General features: G+C 42.9%; 1 protein-coding gene across 5 annotated transcripts in view; it reads left to right on the top strand.

Annotated features, from left to right (window-relative positions):
• pcnt (pericentrin) overlaps window positions 1–16,679 on the top strand; it is a 352,612-nt gene that overhangs the window by 155,429 nt on the left and 180,504 nt on the right. For all 5 annotated transcript variants that reach the window (XM_038786588.1, XM_038786581.1, XM_038786572.1 and 2 more), the window contains 2 exons: window positions 885–1,380; window positions 14,591–14,821. In XM_038786588.1, coding sequence (XP_038642516.1) covers window positions 885–1,380; window positions 14,591–14,821 — 727 coding nt within the window. The remainder of the gene's footprint in view (window positions 1–884; window positions 1,381–14,590; window positions 14,822–16,679) is intronic.

Raw genomic sequence — 16,679 nt, 5'->3', positions numbered from 1 at the left:
CCTGTGTAGCCTGAGAAACAATAGATAACATGTGTACATTTATTTGACATCAATTAATTGCATTCAAGATTTATTGGTGGTTTACTGGACGCTGAAGCATGAAATATGCAATGAGAAAAGATCACTTGCGTCATAAAAGCAACTCTCTATGATGGCACATATAATTTATATTGGTTTGGTCTGTATCCTAACTGGTTTTATCCCCTTGGAGGTAAACAAGTGCAGTAGAATTTTAAAATACAGAAAACTGAAATTTCTCTACAACCCATGGTAATTAAGAGCTTTAGTTTAACATTTCAAAGCATCATTCTGTCTGTTGGTTGTTCTCCAGATATTATGGAATAATTTTCACTTTGTGCACATGCGGAAAGCTGATAGTTGCAGACTTGCTGACGCCCTACCTGACCATTCCACAACTGCCAGCATTCCCCTCACATGCAACATAGAAAGTAATGTGTTTCCAGGTCCTAACATGACTACTGATTGCATTTACAAAATATTCATCACCTGTCCATAGAATGAGAAAAGTAAGTCACAGTCAAGCAAGTCATTGTACAGTACACAATTTTGCTTAATAGATTCTACTCGATTCATTTAATCTCAATTCATTTAATCTCCAGATGAATCTCTAGATGCAGTCTATTTTCTCTACCCTTAACCACCAGAAAGTAAAACACATGAATTATATTTCAAATAGGAGCGAGTATCTTTGTTCCACTTGTCAATCTGATTGTTTGTGATGTCCTATGTTTCTTGTGCTTCCTTTCATAATGTGTGACGGTGGAGTTAAAATGGAAACTCATTTAAAATATTGAAGTGCATGTTTTGGTGTTAAAAATATTATAAAAATCTATTTTCTCTTGTCATTCCTATTAACTTTTTAGGTTCATGGAAGAGCACAGACAGATGATGGACAATTTTATGTCTGAACAGGAGATCCTTCTACAGGAGCTGAAGAAAAGACACGCAGAGGAGTTAGAAAACCAAAGCAAACATCTGATGGAAAACCACTTGAATCAAGTAGAGGATCTGAAAGCTGGGTTGCATGCCAAGCATCAAGAAGAAATGGAAGCTTTAGAGAAAGAGAAGTTGGCTGCATTTGAAACCTTAAAACTGAAACATTCAGCAGATCTGGAAGATGTAGCATGTAAACACCAGTCAGAGATTTACAGGCTGCAGGAAGCAGTGAAAACCTATGAGGAAGATTTAGATACAATTAAGGGAGAGAGCACTGAGAAACTAGATAGGGAAGTAAATCAGCTGAAAACTGATCATGAAACTGAATTGAGTAATGCACAGGAGATGATCCGAATTGAATTAGCTGCCATACATATGGAAAAATTTAAAGCCATGGCTGCAGAACTGGAAGAAATCCACAAGGTTGGTAAACTTAGTTATAGTTGTTGTTACTTTGGTCCTCGACCAGACAAAAATGAACAAATTCTCTTGTATCTCAATTATTCACCTTGTATTAAGTATTTAACCGCACTCAGCCTGGAGTACTTTTTAGTAGTTATCCAATGCCCAGGTTTCTTCCTAGAAATAGTGAATAGGAAGCCACTAAATTTGCTGATGTAGGGTTGCCTTCTTGAACATGATATCATTTGATCCCGCACTTTTTACCTTAAAAATAAATCTTACATCTATCTGTTTAATATATTAATATATTTTTGCACCCACTTCTTGTGCCAACTTTTCCAAGAATAAATAACTGTCCACACATTTCATTTTTAAAAAATGTTATTTGCGAAGCATGGTAGCACAGTGGTTAGCATAGTTGCTTCACCGCATCAGGGTCCCAGGTTCGATTGCTGGCGTGGGTCACTGTCTGTGCAGAGTCTGCACATTCTCCCCGTGTCTGCGTGAGTTCCCTCCCACAGTCCAAAGATATGCAGGTTAGGTGGATTGGCCATGCTAAAAAATTGCCCTTAAGTGTCCAAAAAGGTGGGGTTAAGTAGGGTGCTCTTTCCAAGGGCCGGTGCAGACTCAATGGGCTGAATGGTCTCCTTCTCACTGTAAATTCTCTGATTCAGGAATTTGCGTAAACAAACAAAAGCAGAAGTGAAATTATCCAACGCAATAAATAATCAGCACCCACTCCACCCCTCAGCCCCTGCCATACCCCCTTCTTCTGTCCTGCCTGCCCTATTTTAACCTCCTTGTGATCCCTTCCGCTTGCACCTCAAGCCTCCTTAAAGAAGTCAATGAATGGCTTCCACATCCGAGTGAACCGATCAACCGACCCACCTCAGGATGAACTTTACCATCTCCAGCCTCAGGAATTCCACCAGGTTTCTCACCCACAACCCCGCTTTTGGCATCTCAGAGTCCCTCCATCCAAGCAAAATCCGTTTCTGGGCTATCAGGGAGACAAAGGCCAAAACATCGGTCTCTCTTGCCCCCTGGACTCCCGGCTCTTCTGACACCCCAAATATTGCTGCCTCTGGTTTCAGGGCCACTTTTAACCCCGCTCCACAGACATTACGTCTGAAATCCCTGCCAGAACCACTTTAGCTTCCGATATGCCCAAAACATGTGGACATGATTCGCGGGCCTCCCCCGCGCACCACCCACACCTATCCTCTACTCCCTCGAAGGATCTACTCATCTGCACAGCCGTTATATGAGCCCTGTGAACTACTATAAACTGAGTAAGGCTGAGCCTTGCACAAGACGAGGACTCGTTCACTCTCCGCAGAGCCTCCTCTCACGTCCAGGCCTCATTTCCGCTGAATGTCCTCCACCGGGGCCCTCTCCCAATCCATCAGCTCCTTGTCGATCTCTGACACCTTCCCCTCCCCCATCTCCTCCCTTGACAACACCTTACTTTGCAGCCCTAAGGGCGGCAACCTGGGAAAAGACAGCACCTCTCTCCTCACGAAATCCCAGACCTGCAAGTACCTGAAACCATTCTCCCTGGGCAGCTCAGTCTTCCTCCAGGTCCTCTAATTTCTCAAAGCTTCTCACTGCGAACAGGTCCCCGAATCGCTCAATCCCCGTCTGCTGCCACCCACAAAACTTCCTGCCCTCCGGGAGCATCATAATCACATTAAGCAGCCTCCTCACATTTGCCGACAACTGTCCCCCTTTCACAAACCCCGTTTGGTCCTCGCCTGTCACCTCCGGCCCTCAATTCGTGAAGCCAACACCTTAACGTCCAGATTCAAAAACGATATCGGACGGAATGATCCACACTGCTCCGGATCCTTGTCTTTCAATACCAGGGAGATGGATGACTGCAACAGTGGGGGGTGGGGGGGGGAAGAGTTCCCCTTTCTCCCTTGCTTCATTGTATGCCCTCCCTCACAGCAACGGCCCCAGGTGCCACCCCCAAAACATTTTATAAACTCCACCGGGAACCCATCCAGGCCCGGGGCCTTCCCAGCCTACTTCACCCCCATACCCATCCTCAACCCGATAGGGGCCCCCAATCCCTGCACCAACTCCTCATCCATGCTGGAAAACTCAAACCCGTCCAGGAACTGCTGCATTCCCTCTCCCGTGTATCATTGAGCTTTGTTTATCCCCGAATGGCGGTCCTCACCACTTGCACATCTCTCATCTGCAAACGTCCCTACATCCAGTCTCCACTGCAGTCAATCTGGGAGTACACCCTGTGCACATTGTAAAATGTACTAGATGCTGTGGTATGAAGAGGCAAGGGTTCAGCTCCTTTTCCACCAACACACCTTTAATGGTTCAAACTCACTCTGCACAGAACTCTACAGATCATCACAAGCTCCAGAGTCCACCTGAAACCCCTTTACATATCATTGTCAATCATTGAACACTTAACATAAATGAGACAACTAATTGCAATGTCTCTTAACCCATTACTTAACAGTCTCCCCTTCCTTGGAGAAAAAAAACAATTAGGTAAAACTAAAATTTCAAGAAACTAAAACACACATCTGATTTCCCCCCCCTTTTTATTTTTAAGTAGAAGAAAAAAAAACATTCACAGAAACAGGCACCCATCATTCACGATATCTAAAAGTTTGTGAACTAGCCCCTCTTTTCGTGAAACAGTCTGACAGTTGATAGCTGCTGTCAACCCATTTAATTTTTGTTATTTCCCCTCTGTCCAACATCTGCTTTAAACTTGCGATGTCAATCCGTAACCTCTTTTCATTGACACTTTTTGGAGAGTGCACATTTTCCCACAGAGATTTATTGTCAATGTGACAGTCAATAGGTATATTACTTAAATCCTCTAATCCCAAATTTCTGTCAATATCTGATTTATATAAAAGGCCATATCCACCGCTTCCATTAAGCTTAATGTCTCAGCAGCCAAAGTGCTTTAGACCACTCTCTTTATTTTCTTTGTTTCCCCACACAAGAGGGCAACATTTACCATTGTTCCCCAAAAGAAAAATTATAAAACCTCCTGCGCTTGAAACTCCATCACATAAATTTGCATAGGACGCATCACTATAAACTGAGTTTCAAATGCCTAGGATCACCTAAAACAGGGAACTTCAAAACACACTCCTGCATTTGTAGTTTGGCCAACACTTTATTTGCTCTTATTATGTCTTCCACTTTGGGATCATTCATCTTTGTACTCAACTCTAAAACATCAAAACTCACGTCCGGTCTAGTCTGTCTTCCTAATCAGTTCAGTTGCCAATTAAAATTAGCAGTTGCTCTTTTTCTATCTTCGAAACCATTGCGTCTTTTTGTGAAACCCGGCCATGACTAATTGCTATTGGACTGATGCTTTCCAAGTAAGATTGCTGACGTAAAGTTGCCCCTAACGGAGTCTGTCCGATTTCCAGTCCATTATATTTAAATGCACCGGATGCCTGACTTCCAACCCTGAATTCTTTCCTCAAACCAGAGATTACAATAGCTTCAAAATCACTAGTCCCACCCCACAAAAAATCATCGACATGCATCATGAAGATGCCAGCAAGATTTCCTTTATAGTGCCAGTAAAACATTGCAGCATCTGCTTTCAACTGGCAACAGCCTAACTATAACAATACTGACCTCATCGAAAAGTACCAGACTCTGGATGCATCATTTAATCCATATACACATTTGTTCAACTTCCACAGTTACCCTTCTGTGTTAGCTGCTTCTTTAGGAGGACGGAGAAAAATGTCTCTCTGGAGCTGATGCCCCTGCAAAAAGGCAGCTTTTAAATCTATAGATTTGCATTCCCATGCCTTTGTGGCTAATAGAGCCAAGAAGATCTTTAAAATAACCTTTCCTGCTGTAGGTGAATCTACCCTGAAGTCCTGATCGTCTTAAGTTTTCTTCAAAGCCCCTTGCCACAAGCCTGGCCTTTGCCTTATAAGTTCCATCTGGAAGAACCTTTTCTGTACAAATCCATCTGTGGGATAGAGCTTTTTGTCCCCGATCCGATACTTACGTGTATACCCCAAATTCACTCCAACTACGCAATTCTTGCTGTTTAGCATCTTTGATTTTTTTTTTTTTTTTTATAAATTTAGATTACCCAATTATTTTTTCCAATTAAGGGGCAATTTAGCGTGGCCAATCCACCTACTCTGCACATTTTTGGGTTGTGGGGGCGAAACCCACGCAGACACGGGGAGAATGTGCAAACTCCACACGGACAGTGACCCAGAGCCGGGATCGAACCTGGGACCTCAGCGCCGTGAGGCGGTTGTGCTAACCACTAGGCCACCGTGCTGCCCTTGTTTAGCATCTTTGATAACTTTTTCATCTAATTTATTTGAAGCCACCAAAATCTCACGTGCATGTGGGCTTCTACTTCTATTAGTATTCGTAGTCTTACTCCTGTTCCGAGATCTTGATAAACTACGTCCCCTTTCCTGCCTGGTATCTCGTTCTGTACTGCTAGATCTTTCTCTTCTATAGCGGGATGTCCTTTCAATAGATCTCGACCTTTTCCTGCGAACCTGTTCACTATCCGATGTACTATCTGAACTGGCACTGCGTTTCTGTGCCCTCCATTTTTGAACTTCGTTTTCCCAATCCATTGTCTTAACTTCCTCCCCTGAATGCTGTACATTCAACCAATGTTTATACTTTCCAGTGGCCTTCCCTGCTCTACTAATAACAGTTGCATCCTTCCATTGACTAGACCCTTCAGGCATGTATGTCACTTTTGTACCAACCTTTGGCAGTTGCCTTTTCAGAAAAATGGCCTAATCTAATTTATCAGAAGTGTTGTGTTCCTCTACAGAAACCCTGTCTATATCAGTTAACTGGTCCTGATAGTTCTGTAACACAGGCGTACCAAATGACTCTGGTTCCTCGTCTTGTCTGTCTGCTCTGTCTAAATTTGAAAATTTGTAATCGGTACCCATTATCCTTGATGAATGTACCCTAACAGTTTGATTACCATGTTGCAAAATAAATGTTTTGCCATCTATGCCTATGATCTTCCCTGGGCCTTTCCATTCATTAGAATTGTCTCTCTTATAGTATACCATTTCTCCTTGTTGAAAAATGGCATCTGATGGCCGTACATTATGTCTTAAAGCTCTGCGAATTCTTTCAGAGATTTCTGCTTCCAAAAAAGCTTTTCTACTGCTATGTAACACGTTTAAATGTTCAGCAAAACCTGAGCTAATTGTAGTCCCTTCCCAAGCTGGAGGCTGGTCATCCAAAATGGAGGGAATTTTAGGATTTCTACCAAACACTAATTGATAAGGACTATAGCCCCCAACCATCTGCAATGAATTATTTGCATGTACCGCCTATGCTAAAGCTGAATTTAGCGTGCAGTTTGGTCGATCTCCCAAAATTGTCCGAAGCATGTCATCGATAACAGCATGATTTCTTTCGCAGACACCATTACGAAACGGGCTTTCGACAGCCGTGTTCATAACTCTGATATTCAGGTTTTCACACATATCCCTAAACTCATCATTAGCAAATTCTCCCCCATTGTCCGTAAAGAATTTTGCTGGTGAACCCATTCCTGTCCCGATCCATTTTTCCACAATTTTGTCCAAAATTACTCTCTCTTCTTTACTTCGTACAATTGTTGATTGACTAAATCTACAAAATGCAAAATAAATATATTATTTGCTTTATCCCAGATCTTAAGGTCCATGGCCACAATGTCATTAAAATCCCTGGCCAAAGGCAGGGTTACTTTCGGTCGTGCTGGTGTCCTTCTGTACTTCCTGCAAACTTCACAGCAATCACTAACCTGTTCTATCAGCTTAGAATAGTCATCATCCCTTACCCCTGCATCCTTTAATAACTTTTTCAGCCTCCGAGGAGATGGATGAGCAAATTGCCTATGCAGTTTTACTACAATAAGCTTTTTACCAGCTAAAGTCGCATTATCAACTGTCATTAATACATCCTTAACCACTCTACTTGAAACATTATTTGTCAATAATGGAATACAATAATGTCCCGACTGTGTAAATTGTAAGTCCACCGTCTTTCCAAAAGCTGTTGCCTTATCCTGTTCCATATCCAGCTTAATGTGTGCTTTCTTCATCGACGATCTGCTCAGAAGCAAAGGTATCTCACTTGATACAACATCCGTGCTAATAAAATGATTCACTCCAGCAATATTGCAAAGGATCACCACTCTTTTCAGCGACTTCAGAGTATTATCATCCCCAAACCTGAAACTTCTGGAACTTTTGAATTCCTTAACCTTGTTACGATTTTCAGCATCCAATGAGTCCAGATAACATTTTAACCAGTCAATTCCACACACAGTAGATGTGCAGCCACTGTCCAATACAGCACAGTTAAAAGATTCTGCAACCAACACCCTCATTACGGTGTAAAACAGCTTGTTAATAGGACAATGCCTATTTCTGGTCACTATCTTTTTTCTCTTCTGACTCTTTCGTGTCATGTGTCGCTTCAAATACTCTATCATAACGAGTTGCACAGTTGAATGCATAATGGTATTGAGAATCACATCGAAAACATCGATTTATCATGTCCTGTGCATTTCTGGGGTTAATCCTCCTATTGTGGGTTCTAACTGGGTTTCTGTCTTCATGATTTCCTTGTCTCGGTCTTCTTTTATAGTCTTGAGGCCTGTTTGTAGCCATACGATTTCGCCATCCTGTTAGTAGTGTATCTTCCATATTCTGCCTTATAGCAGGCTGACCTATTTGGGTCATCAGAGCCATTGGAATCGAATGTTTCCCCAAAACTTTTTTTAAAGCTGTTGTCATCTGTTCGAATAAGGTATCGTTATCCGTAAACTGAACTCCTGTCAAAACCAGGAGCCTATCCATGTTGCTCACTCTAGCACAGTCAAGTAATTTAAAGGCCAATACAGACTGTGGAAATTCCAGCCTGTGTTTCTGCAGCCTTTTATATAGTCTGCCAAATTCCATTATATAGTCTTCCATAGATAAATCTTCCATTTTCCGGAACTTATCAAAATCCGACCATGCTTCATACGCACTTAACAAGTCATCTTTCTTATAAATCTTGTCCATATAAAGTAATAAAGTCGCCAGACCTCCTTCTGAGTCCAACTCTTCCAACTCCAGCTCAGAAAGCACTTTGTTTCGGATTTTACTGCCATATGGTAAAGAAAGAGCCAAAGCCATACCTTGTTTTCTCTTTCCTAAAGCAGTCACCTTAGTCCACATAACTACCGCACTTCTCCATTGGTCGTATGATTCCCTTTCAGAAAATAGGGGAGGATAATCATAACCAGCCATCTTTGTCCTGGGTTCAGCTATGTTTCCCTTTTTTTTTTTCATTCCTTGGTTTGATCTGGGAAAATTGTATCTTTCAAGCATTTACACAGCAACCATCCTCTGCTACCATTTTAAAATGTTCTAGATGCTGTGGTATGAAGAGGCAAGAGTTCAGCTCCTTTTTCCACCAACACACCTTTAATGGTTCAAACTCACTCTACACAGAACTCTACAGATCATCACAAGCTCCAGAGTCCACCTGAAGCCCCTTTACATATCAGTGTCAATCATTGAACACTTAACATAAATGAGACAATCATTGAACACTTAACATAAATGAGACAACTAATTGCAATGTCTTTTAACCCATTACTTAACACACATGGGAGGAATACGAAAATTCCTTTGCCCTGTCCTCCCAAACCTCCATGGGTCCACCCGTCCCAAATGCTCCATAAACCCCTTCGGCTCCCTCGCAGCTTGACCGGTCCAAACTTGGCTCAATGACCGTGTTAACATCCCCCCACCACACATGATCCAACCGATGTGAGTCCAGGTCAGGAATCTTCCCCAGCATCCGCCTCATAAAATCCACATCATCCCTATTAGGGGCATAAATGTCTACCAGGACCATCGACATCCCCACCAGCTTCCCACTCACCATCACAAACCTCCCCCCTGAATCGGCCACAATGTTCCCCACCTCTAACCCCCCCCGGATCAACCATACCCCTTGGCCAGCCCCCGGTTCGCGTCACACGACCCTCCAGGCCCACGCTGTCATGTCCATCGTCATCACTCCTTTTCCAACTTTCCACCTGTGCCACAACGACCACTCCCCGCTGTTTGCTCTTGTTAACTAGCCTGTCCAGCTCGCATGGCAACCTCCACCCAAGACCGCCAAACCCCTACACCCCCATTCATGACAACAGTCCCTCAAGAAACAGAAAAAGATCACTCATCCTTGATGCTCCCAAACACCCTGTCACCAAACCCACCAAAATATTTCAGTGGGGAAAACGTTTTCAAGAACAAAAAAAAACCTTCTCAGAACTCCTCAAAAGTTCAATGTCCTCCTTCTCCTGCCAGTGTCACTCAGAAACTCCATCACCCCCTCTGGCGTCCCAAAATAAAATTCTTGATTCGGGAAAGTCATCCAGAGATGGGCCGGTACAGCACTCTAAGCTTCACCCCCTTGAAGAGGGCAGCCTTGACCCGATTAAAACCAGCCCTGCTCTTTGCCAGTTCTGTGCTCGTTTCTGCGGTACACCCACAGCTCGTTTCCCTCCCAGGTGCAGTTTCTCGTCTGCCCACCGAAGAATCTTCTCTTTGTCCAGGAAGCGGTGCAACAGCTCCAGCATTGCCGTCGTGGCTCACCCATCTGCGGCCTCCTCATCAGGGCCGTGTGTGCTTGGTTGACCTCCAGAGGCCCGTCGAAGGCTCCCTTCCCCTTCAGCTTCTCTAACATTTTGGCCGCATACATGCTAGCCTTCGATGCCTTCGGGCAACCCGCAAAATTCAAATTTTGCCTTCTGGAGTGGTTCTCCAGATTCTCCACCCTCTCTTTCAGCCTCTTTTGAGTCTTCTGCATCTCTCCCACCTTGGCCAACAACGAGGCCAACTGCTTCTTGTGCCCCCACTGCTTCATCCACTTTCTGGATCGCCTGGCCCTCGGACTCCAGCTGTTGCTCCACTCTCTCAATTCCTGCTTTGAGCTGCTCCACTGCTGTGGTCAGGTCCTCCAGGGCCTTCCTCCTTTTTTACACAAGAACTAGGAGCAGGGGTAGGCCGTCTGGCCCCTCGAGCCTGCTCCGCCATTCAATGAGATCATGGCTGATCTTTTGTGGACTCAGCTCCACTTTCCGGCCCAAACACCATAACCCTTAATTCCTTTATTCTTCAAAAAACTATCTATCTTTATCTTAAAAACATTTAATGAAGGAGCCTCAACTGATTCACTGAGCAAGGAATTCCATGGATTCACAACCCTTTGGGTGAAGAAGTTCCTCCTAAGGTCAGTCCTAAATCTACTTCCCTTTATTTTGAGGCGATGCCCCCAGTTCTACTTTCACCCGCCAGTGGAAACAACGTGCCCGCATCTATCCTATCTATTCCCTTCATAATTTTATATGTTTCTATAAGACCTAATCTTATTTTCTATAAGTTTCTATAAGACCCCAACCTAATCCTTCTAAATTGCAACGAGTTCAGTCCCAGTCTCCTCAACCTCTCCTCGTAATGCAACCCCTTCAGCTCTGGGATTAACCGAGTGAATCTCGTCTGCACATCCTCCAGCGCCAGTACGTCCTTTCTCAGGTAAGGAGACCAAAACTGAACACAATACTCCAGGTGTGGCCTCACTAGCACCTTATACAATTGCAGCATAACCTCCCTAGTCTTAAACTCCATCCCTCTAGCACCCCAGGTCTCTCTGCACAGCAACAAATTTTAATATTTTATCATTTAAATAATAATCCTTTTTGCTGTTATTCCTACCAAAATGGATAACTTCACATTTGTCAACATTGTATTCCATCTGCCAGACCCTAGCCCATTCACGTAACCTATCCAAATCCCTCTGCAGACTTCTGGTATCCTCTGCACTTTTTGTTTTACTCATCTTAGTGTCGTCTGCAAAACTTGGACACATTGCACTTGGTCCCCAACTCCAAATCATCTATGTAAATTGTGAACAATTGTGGGACCAACACTGATCCCTGAGGGACAGCACGAGCTACTGATTGCCAACCAGAGAAACACCCATTAATCCCCACTCTTTGCTTTCTATTAATTAACCAATCCTCCATCCATGCTACTACTTTACCCATAATGCCATGCATCTTTATCTTATGCAGCAACCTTTTGTGTGGCACCTTGTCAAAGGCTTTCTGGAAATCCAGATATACCACATCCATTGGCTCCCTGTTATCTACCACACTGGTAATGTCCACAAAAAATTCCACTAAATTAGTTAGGCACGACCTGCCCTTTATGAACCCATGCTGCGTCTGCCCAATGGGACAATTTCCATCCAGATGCCTCGCTATTTCTTCCTTGATGATAGATTCGAGCATCTTCCCTACTACCGAAATTAAGCTAACTGGCCTTTAATTACCCGCTTTCTGCCTACCTCCATTTTAAACAGTGGTGTCACGTTTGCTAATTTACAATCCGCCGGGACCACCCCAGAGTCGAGTGAATTTTGGTAAATTATCACGAGTGCATTTGCAATTTCCCTAGCCATCTCTTTTGGCACTCAGGGGTGCATTCCATCAGGGCCAGGAGACTTGTCTACCTTTAGCCCCATTAGCTTGCCCATCATTACCTCCTTAGTGATAACAATCATCTCAAGGTCCTCACCTGACATAGCCTCATTTTCATCAATCACTGGCATGTTATTTGTTCTTCCACTGTGAAGACCGACCCAAAAAACCTGTTCAGTTGTTCAGCCATTTCCTCAACTCCCATTATTAAATCTCCCTTCTCATCCTCTAAAGACCAATATTTACTTTAGACACTCTATTTTTGTTTTATATATTTGTAGAAACTTTTACAATCTGTTTTTACATTCTGAGCAAGTTTACTCTCATAATCTATTTTACTCTTGTTTATAGCTTTTTTAGTAGCTTTCTGTTGCCCCCTAAAGATTTACCAGTCCTCTAGTTTCCCACTTATCTTTGCCATTTTGTATGTTTTTTTTCTTCAATTTGATACTCTCCCTTATTTCCTTAGATATCCACGGTCGATTTTTTCCCTCTTTCTACCGTCCTTCCTTTTTGTTGGTATAAACTTTTGCTGAGCACTGTGAAAAATCGCTTGGAAGGTTCTCCACTGTTCCTCAACTGTTTCACCATAAAGTCTTTGCTCCCAAGTCGACCTAAGCTAGCGCTTCTCTCATCCCATTGTAATCTCCTTTGTTTAAGCACAAAACACTAATGTTTGATTTTACTTTCTCACCCTTCACCTGTATTTTAAATTCCACTATATTGAGAGGATCCCTAACTATGAGATCATTAATCAATCCTGTCTCATTTCACAGGACCAGATCAAGGACCGCTTGTTCCCTCTTGGGTTCCATTACATACTGTTCTAGAAAACTATTGCGGATACATTCTATAAACCCCTCCTCAAGGCTGCATTGACCGACATGGTTAAACCAATCGACATGTGGATTAAAATCCCCCATGATAACTGCTGTACCATTTCTACATGCATCAGTTATCTCTGTTTATTGCATGCCCCACCATAATGTTACTATTTGGTGGCCTAGAGACTATTCCTATCAGTGACTTTTTCACCTTACTATTCCTGATTTCCACCCAAATGGATTCAACCTTATCCTCCATAGCACCGATGTCATCCCTTACTATTGCCCGATGTCATCCTTAAATAACAGAGCTACACCACCTCCCTTAGCATCCACTCTGTCCTTCCGAATAGTTTGATACCCTCAGATATTTAACTCCCAGTCGTGACCATCCTTTAACCATGTTTCAGTAATGGCCACTCAATCATAGTCAATCACAATGAACTCATTGTGCCATCAACTCATTTACCTTATTCTGAATACTATGAACATTCAGATAAAGTACACTTATGTTGGCTTTTATACCTGTTTTGAATCTTAACACCTTGATCTCTCCTAAGTTATTTTTCCTCTTAAAGTTTCTCCTAATTTTCCTTGTCGTTGAACCCATATCTTAATGTAACAACCTGCCACGTCGCTTACAATTTATGTTTTTACTTCCCGTTTTATTCCTTTTAGTATTACTGGGCCTATTCACTGAGCTCCCCTCAGTCACTGTACCTTGTACTGTCGGCCCTTTTGATTTTTGACTATGGCTTTTCTGCCTTTACTTTCCCCCTTACTACCTTTTGTTTCTGTCCGTGTTTTCCACCGACTTCCTGCATCGGTTCCCATCCCCCTGCCACATTAGTTGACTGAACTTATCATTTAAAAAGTCCACCAGCTGCTCTGTTGACCACTGGGTGGGCAGAATAGGTCCGCCATCTTGTCCTGTGGCGCATCACGAACGCTCTCCTGCTCCAACAGCTCCCTTTTTCACCCACTTCTAATTCTTGGATCCATCCACCAACCACATCAGAGGTGTTACACCTTCTCCTGGCAATCCTACACCCCTTTCCATCCAAATTTCACCCCTCAGACGGCAATAGGACAGAAAAATTACACCTTGAGTTGGAGGTACCAAATTTGCAACTACTCACTCCATGACCGCAACCGGAAGTTGCCCGTCCCCACATTTTGTGAAATCATAGAAACTTGCAGCACTTAATGAGACCATTTGGGTTGTCTTGCCTGTGCTGGATCTCTGAAAGAACAGTCAAACTTATTCCTGCATCGCGACATCTTATATTTATAGCCCATAAAAACTAAATGTAGGGAATACTCAGCAATTCTGACAACACCTTTGTTGAAAGGAACAGTGTTACGATTTCAAGTTTGTGACCTTTCCAAGTGGAGGAATTAAAATTGGTAATGCTCAAGAGGTGAGATTTAGATCACCCGCAGTATTGGAGAGTGGTGGTGCTGGGGGAAGATTGAGATACGGAAGGGTGAGGCTGTGAGGGATTTGAAAGCAAGGATGGCTATGAATCAATTAAGTGGTGGATGGCCAACATTTTGCCTACTAACCTGTGAATTCCTCATGCTCATGTACCTGTCCAACTCTTAAAATTATTTGTGGAATCAACATCTTCTAGCAATCAAGCTTCTCCGGTAGTGTTCCAGACCCCAACAACTGAGTGATTTGTTTTTTTCTTCACAATTATAATGGAAACTGCTGATGTATTTCTGTATTGCAGCCCATCCTGCTCTTGATTCTGAAGTTGTCATTAAATTTAAGATGTATTCATAAATTTAAGAAAGGCAGAAAACCTATTTTGAAGTAGCGACTGAATCAACTTTTGACATTTGCTCACTTATCTCGACTGATTTGCAGGTAGATTTGGAGGCAGCCCTGGGCACCCAGAAGGCTTTACTGGAACAGGAGCATCAGAGCCGTCTTGATGTGATTCGAGAAGAAGTCCTTCGCCTTGAAGATCAGCATCAGCAGGCCCTCAAGGAACTTCAAATGTTGCAGTCCATGGAGGCGGAGAAACAGAAAGAGGAGTACACAAGGATGCTTAGTGAAGAGCTGAAGAAGATTCAGATGTACAGTCAAAAAGAACAGGTTTGTGTTTATTCAAGTTCAGCATGAGCTGAACTTCTAGCATGCAGCGTTTCTGATGAAAAATGAAATGAAATGAAAATCGCTTGTTGTCACGAGTAGGCTTCAATGAAGTTACTGTGAAAAGCTCCTAGTCGCCACATTCTGGCACCTGTTCGGGGAGGCTGTTACGGGAATTGAACCGTGCTGCTGGCCTGCTTGGTCTGCTTTCAAAGCCAGCGAGTTAGCCCTGTGCTAAACAGCCCCTAATGATCAATGGCCATTCAGCTCTGCTCCCATTGATGTGAAGAGGACAACCTGGTCCATGGTGTAAAAACAGAAAATACTGTATAAACTCAGCATGTCTGGCAGGATCTGCGGAGAGAGAATCAGAGTGAATGTTTTGAGTCCATAATCCCCCTTCCACAGAGCTGTCCATGCTAACCCTGGTTTGGCTATCTACTAGAACTGGAAGATGAAATCAGTGAGTTTTTGTGAATGAAAACGTCCATTAGAAATTGAATCTGCATTTGAAAAGCTGATATATTCCTGGCTGGTTAGTGAAAGGTAGACCTGGAGCCAATCTTTATATCCTTTTATATTTACTTACAGTTAATATTACAAGCACACATCTTCAAACACAACAACCACAGTTTCAGTCTGTTTCTATGTCTATTTTTGTATGGAATCGACTGAATCCCGAGTTAATGCCCAATGCCTGCACACAGTTAAAATAACACACTATCAACATACACTCAGGTTCAACGTCAGCAGTTGGCCTCTTATTACCATGAGTCTTCCCAGTATTTAGGTATGCAATACTGTTGACCCAGGGGCATATAAAATAAACCCCTACGTATGTGAACTGGATACTGTAGACCTGCAGGTGACTTTGTGCATGTATTTCATGCCTACTGGAAGGCTGACTCAAATGAGAGGCAATTACAAATCATTTGTTTCACATGGATGTGGTGTCCCGTAAATTTTAGCTTCTTCCTACTCCTTTTTAATTGAAAGATAACCTAAATATGGCATATTTACACTATTAGTGAGCTAAATAAATTTATCTCACGAATATTATTCCTGAATCTATTTGGCAAACCACTTGGGCAGAGACTTCACTCTGGTTCTTTCTTACCAGATCACGGAGACGGTGCATGTATCTTTTAGTTAATTTCGGATAAGTGCCTTAAAATTGGTTGCAGCAAGGCAGCTGAATTCTTCGAAAGTTGATAGATCCAAGGCAGTACTGTGTGGATGAAGGACCGTTTAAATTTAGAATTTCAAAAGAAAATAGAATCATAGAATCTCTACAGTGCAGAAGGAGACCATTCGGCCCATTGAGCCTGCATCGACTCTCCGAAAGAGAACCCTACCTAGGCCCATTTCCCCCATCCTATCTCTTTTAAACATTTGGACACAAAGGGACAATTTAGAATGGCCTACCCCCTAACCTGCACATATTTGGACTGTGGGAGGAAACCCACGCAGACACGGAGAAAATGTGTAAATTCCATTCAGTCAGTGACTCGAGGTCGGAATCGAACCTGGGTCCCTGGCACTGTAAGTCAACAGTGCTAATCGCTCTGCCACCATGCTATCCAATGTTGTATAGAGTCCAAAGATCTTGGCTAAATCTGTGAGATTATGAAATAATAAACTGAGCTAACTTGACTTATTTAATGGACTGCCTGCTCAAAGCTGATGACCTGTCATGGATGAACAGAATGAAGTCTAAAGTAATTTTTTATTGGAACTAGAAAAAGTTAGAGATTTACAGAAGCAGGGAAAGGTGTTGGGCGGAAAAGAACAAAAGAGAAAGCCATGCCCCTGGACAAACTGTTGTACAGCTACATTAACAATGCAATTGACCAATTACCAC

The sequence above is a fragment of the Scyliorhinus canicula genome, chromosome 2, assembly GCF_902713615.1.
Source record: "Scyliorhinus canicula chromosome 2, sScyCan1.1, whole genome shotgun sequence".
Classification (NCBI taxonomy): Eukaryota; Metazoa; Chordata; class Chondrichthyes; order Carcharhiniformes; family Scyliorhinidae; genus Scyliorhinus; species Scyliorhinus canicula.
The sequence above is the reverse complement of the archived record's forward strand: the minus strand, read 5'-3'. Positions and strand labels throughout refer to the sequence as shown.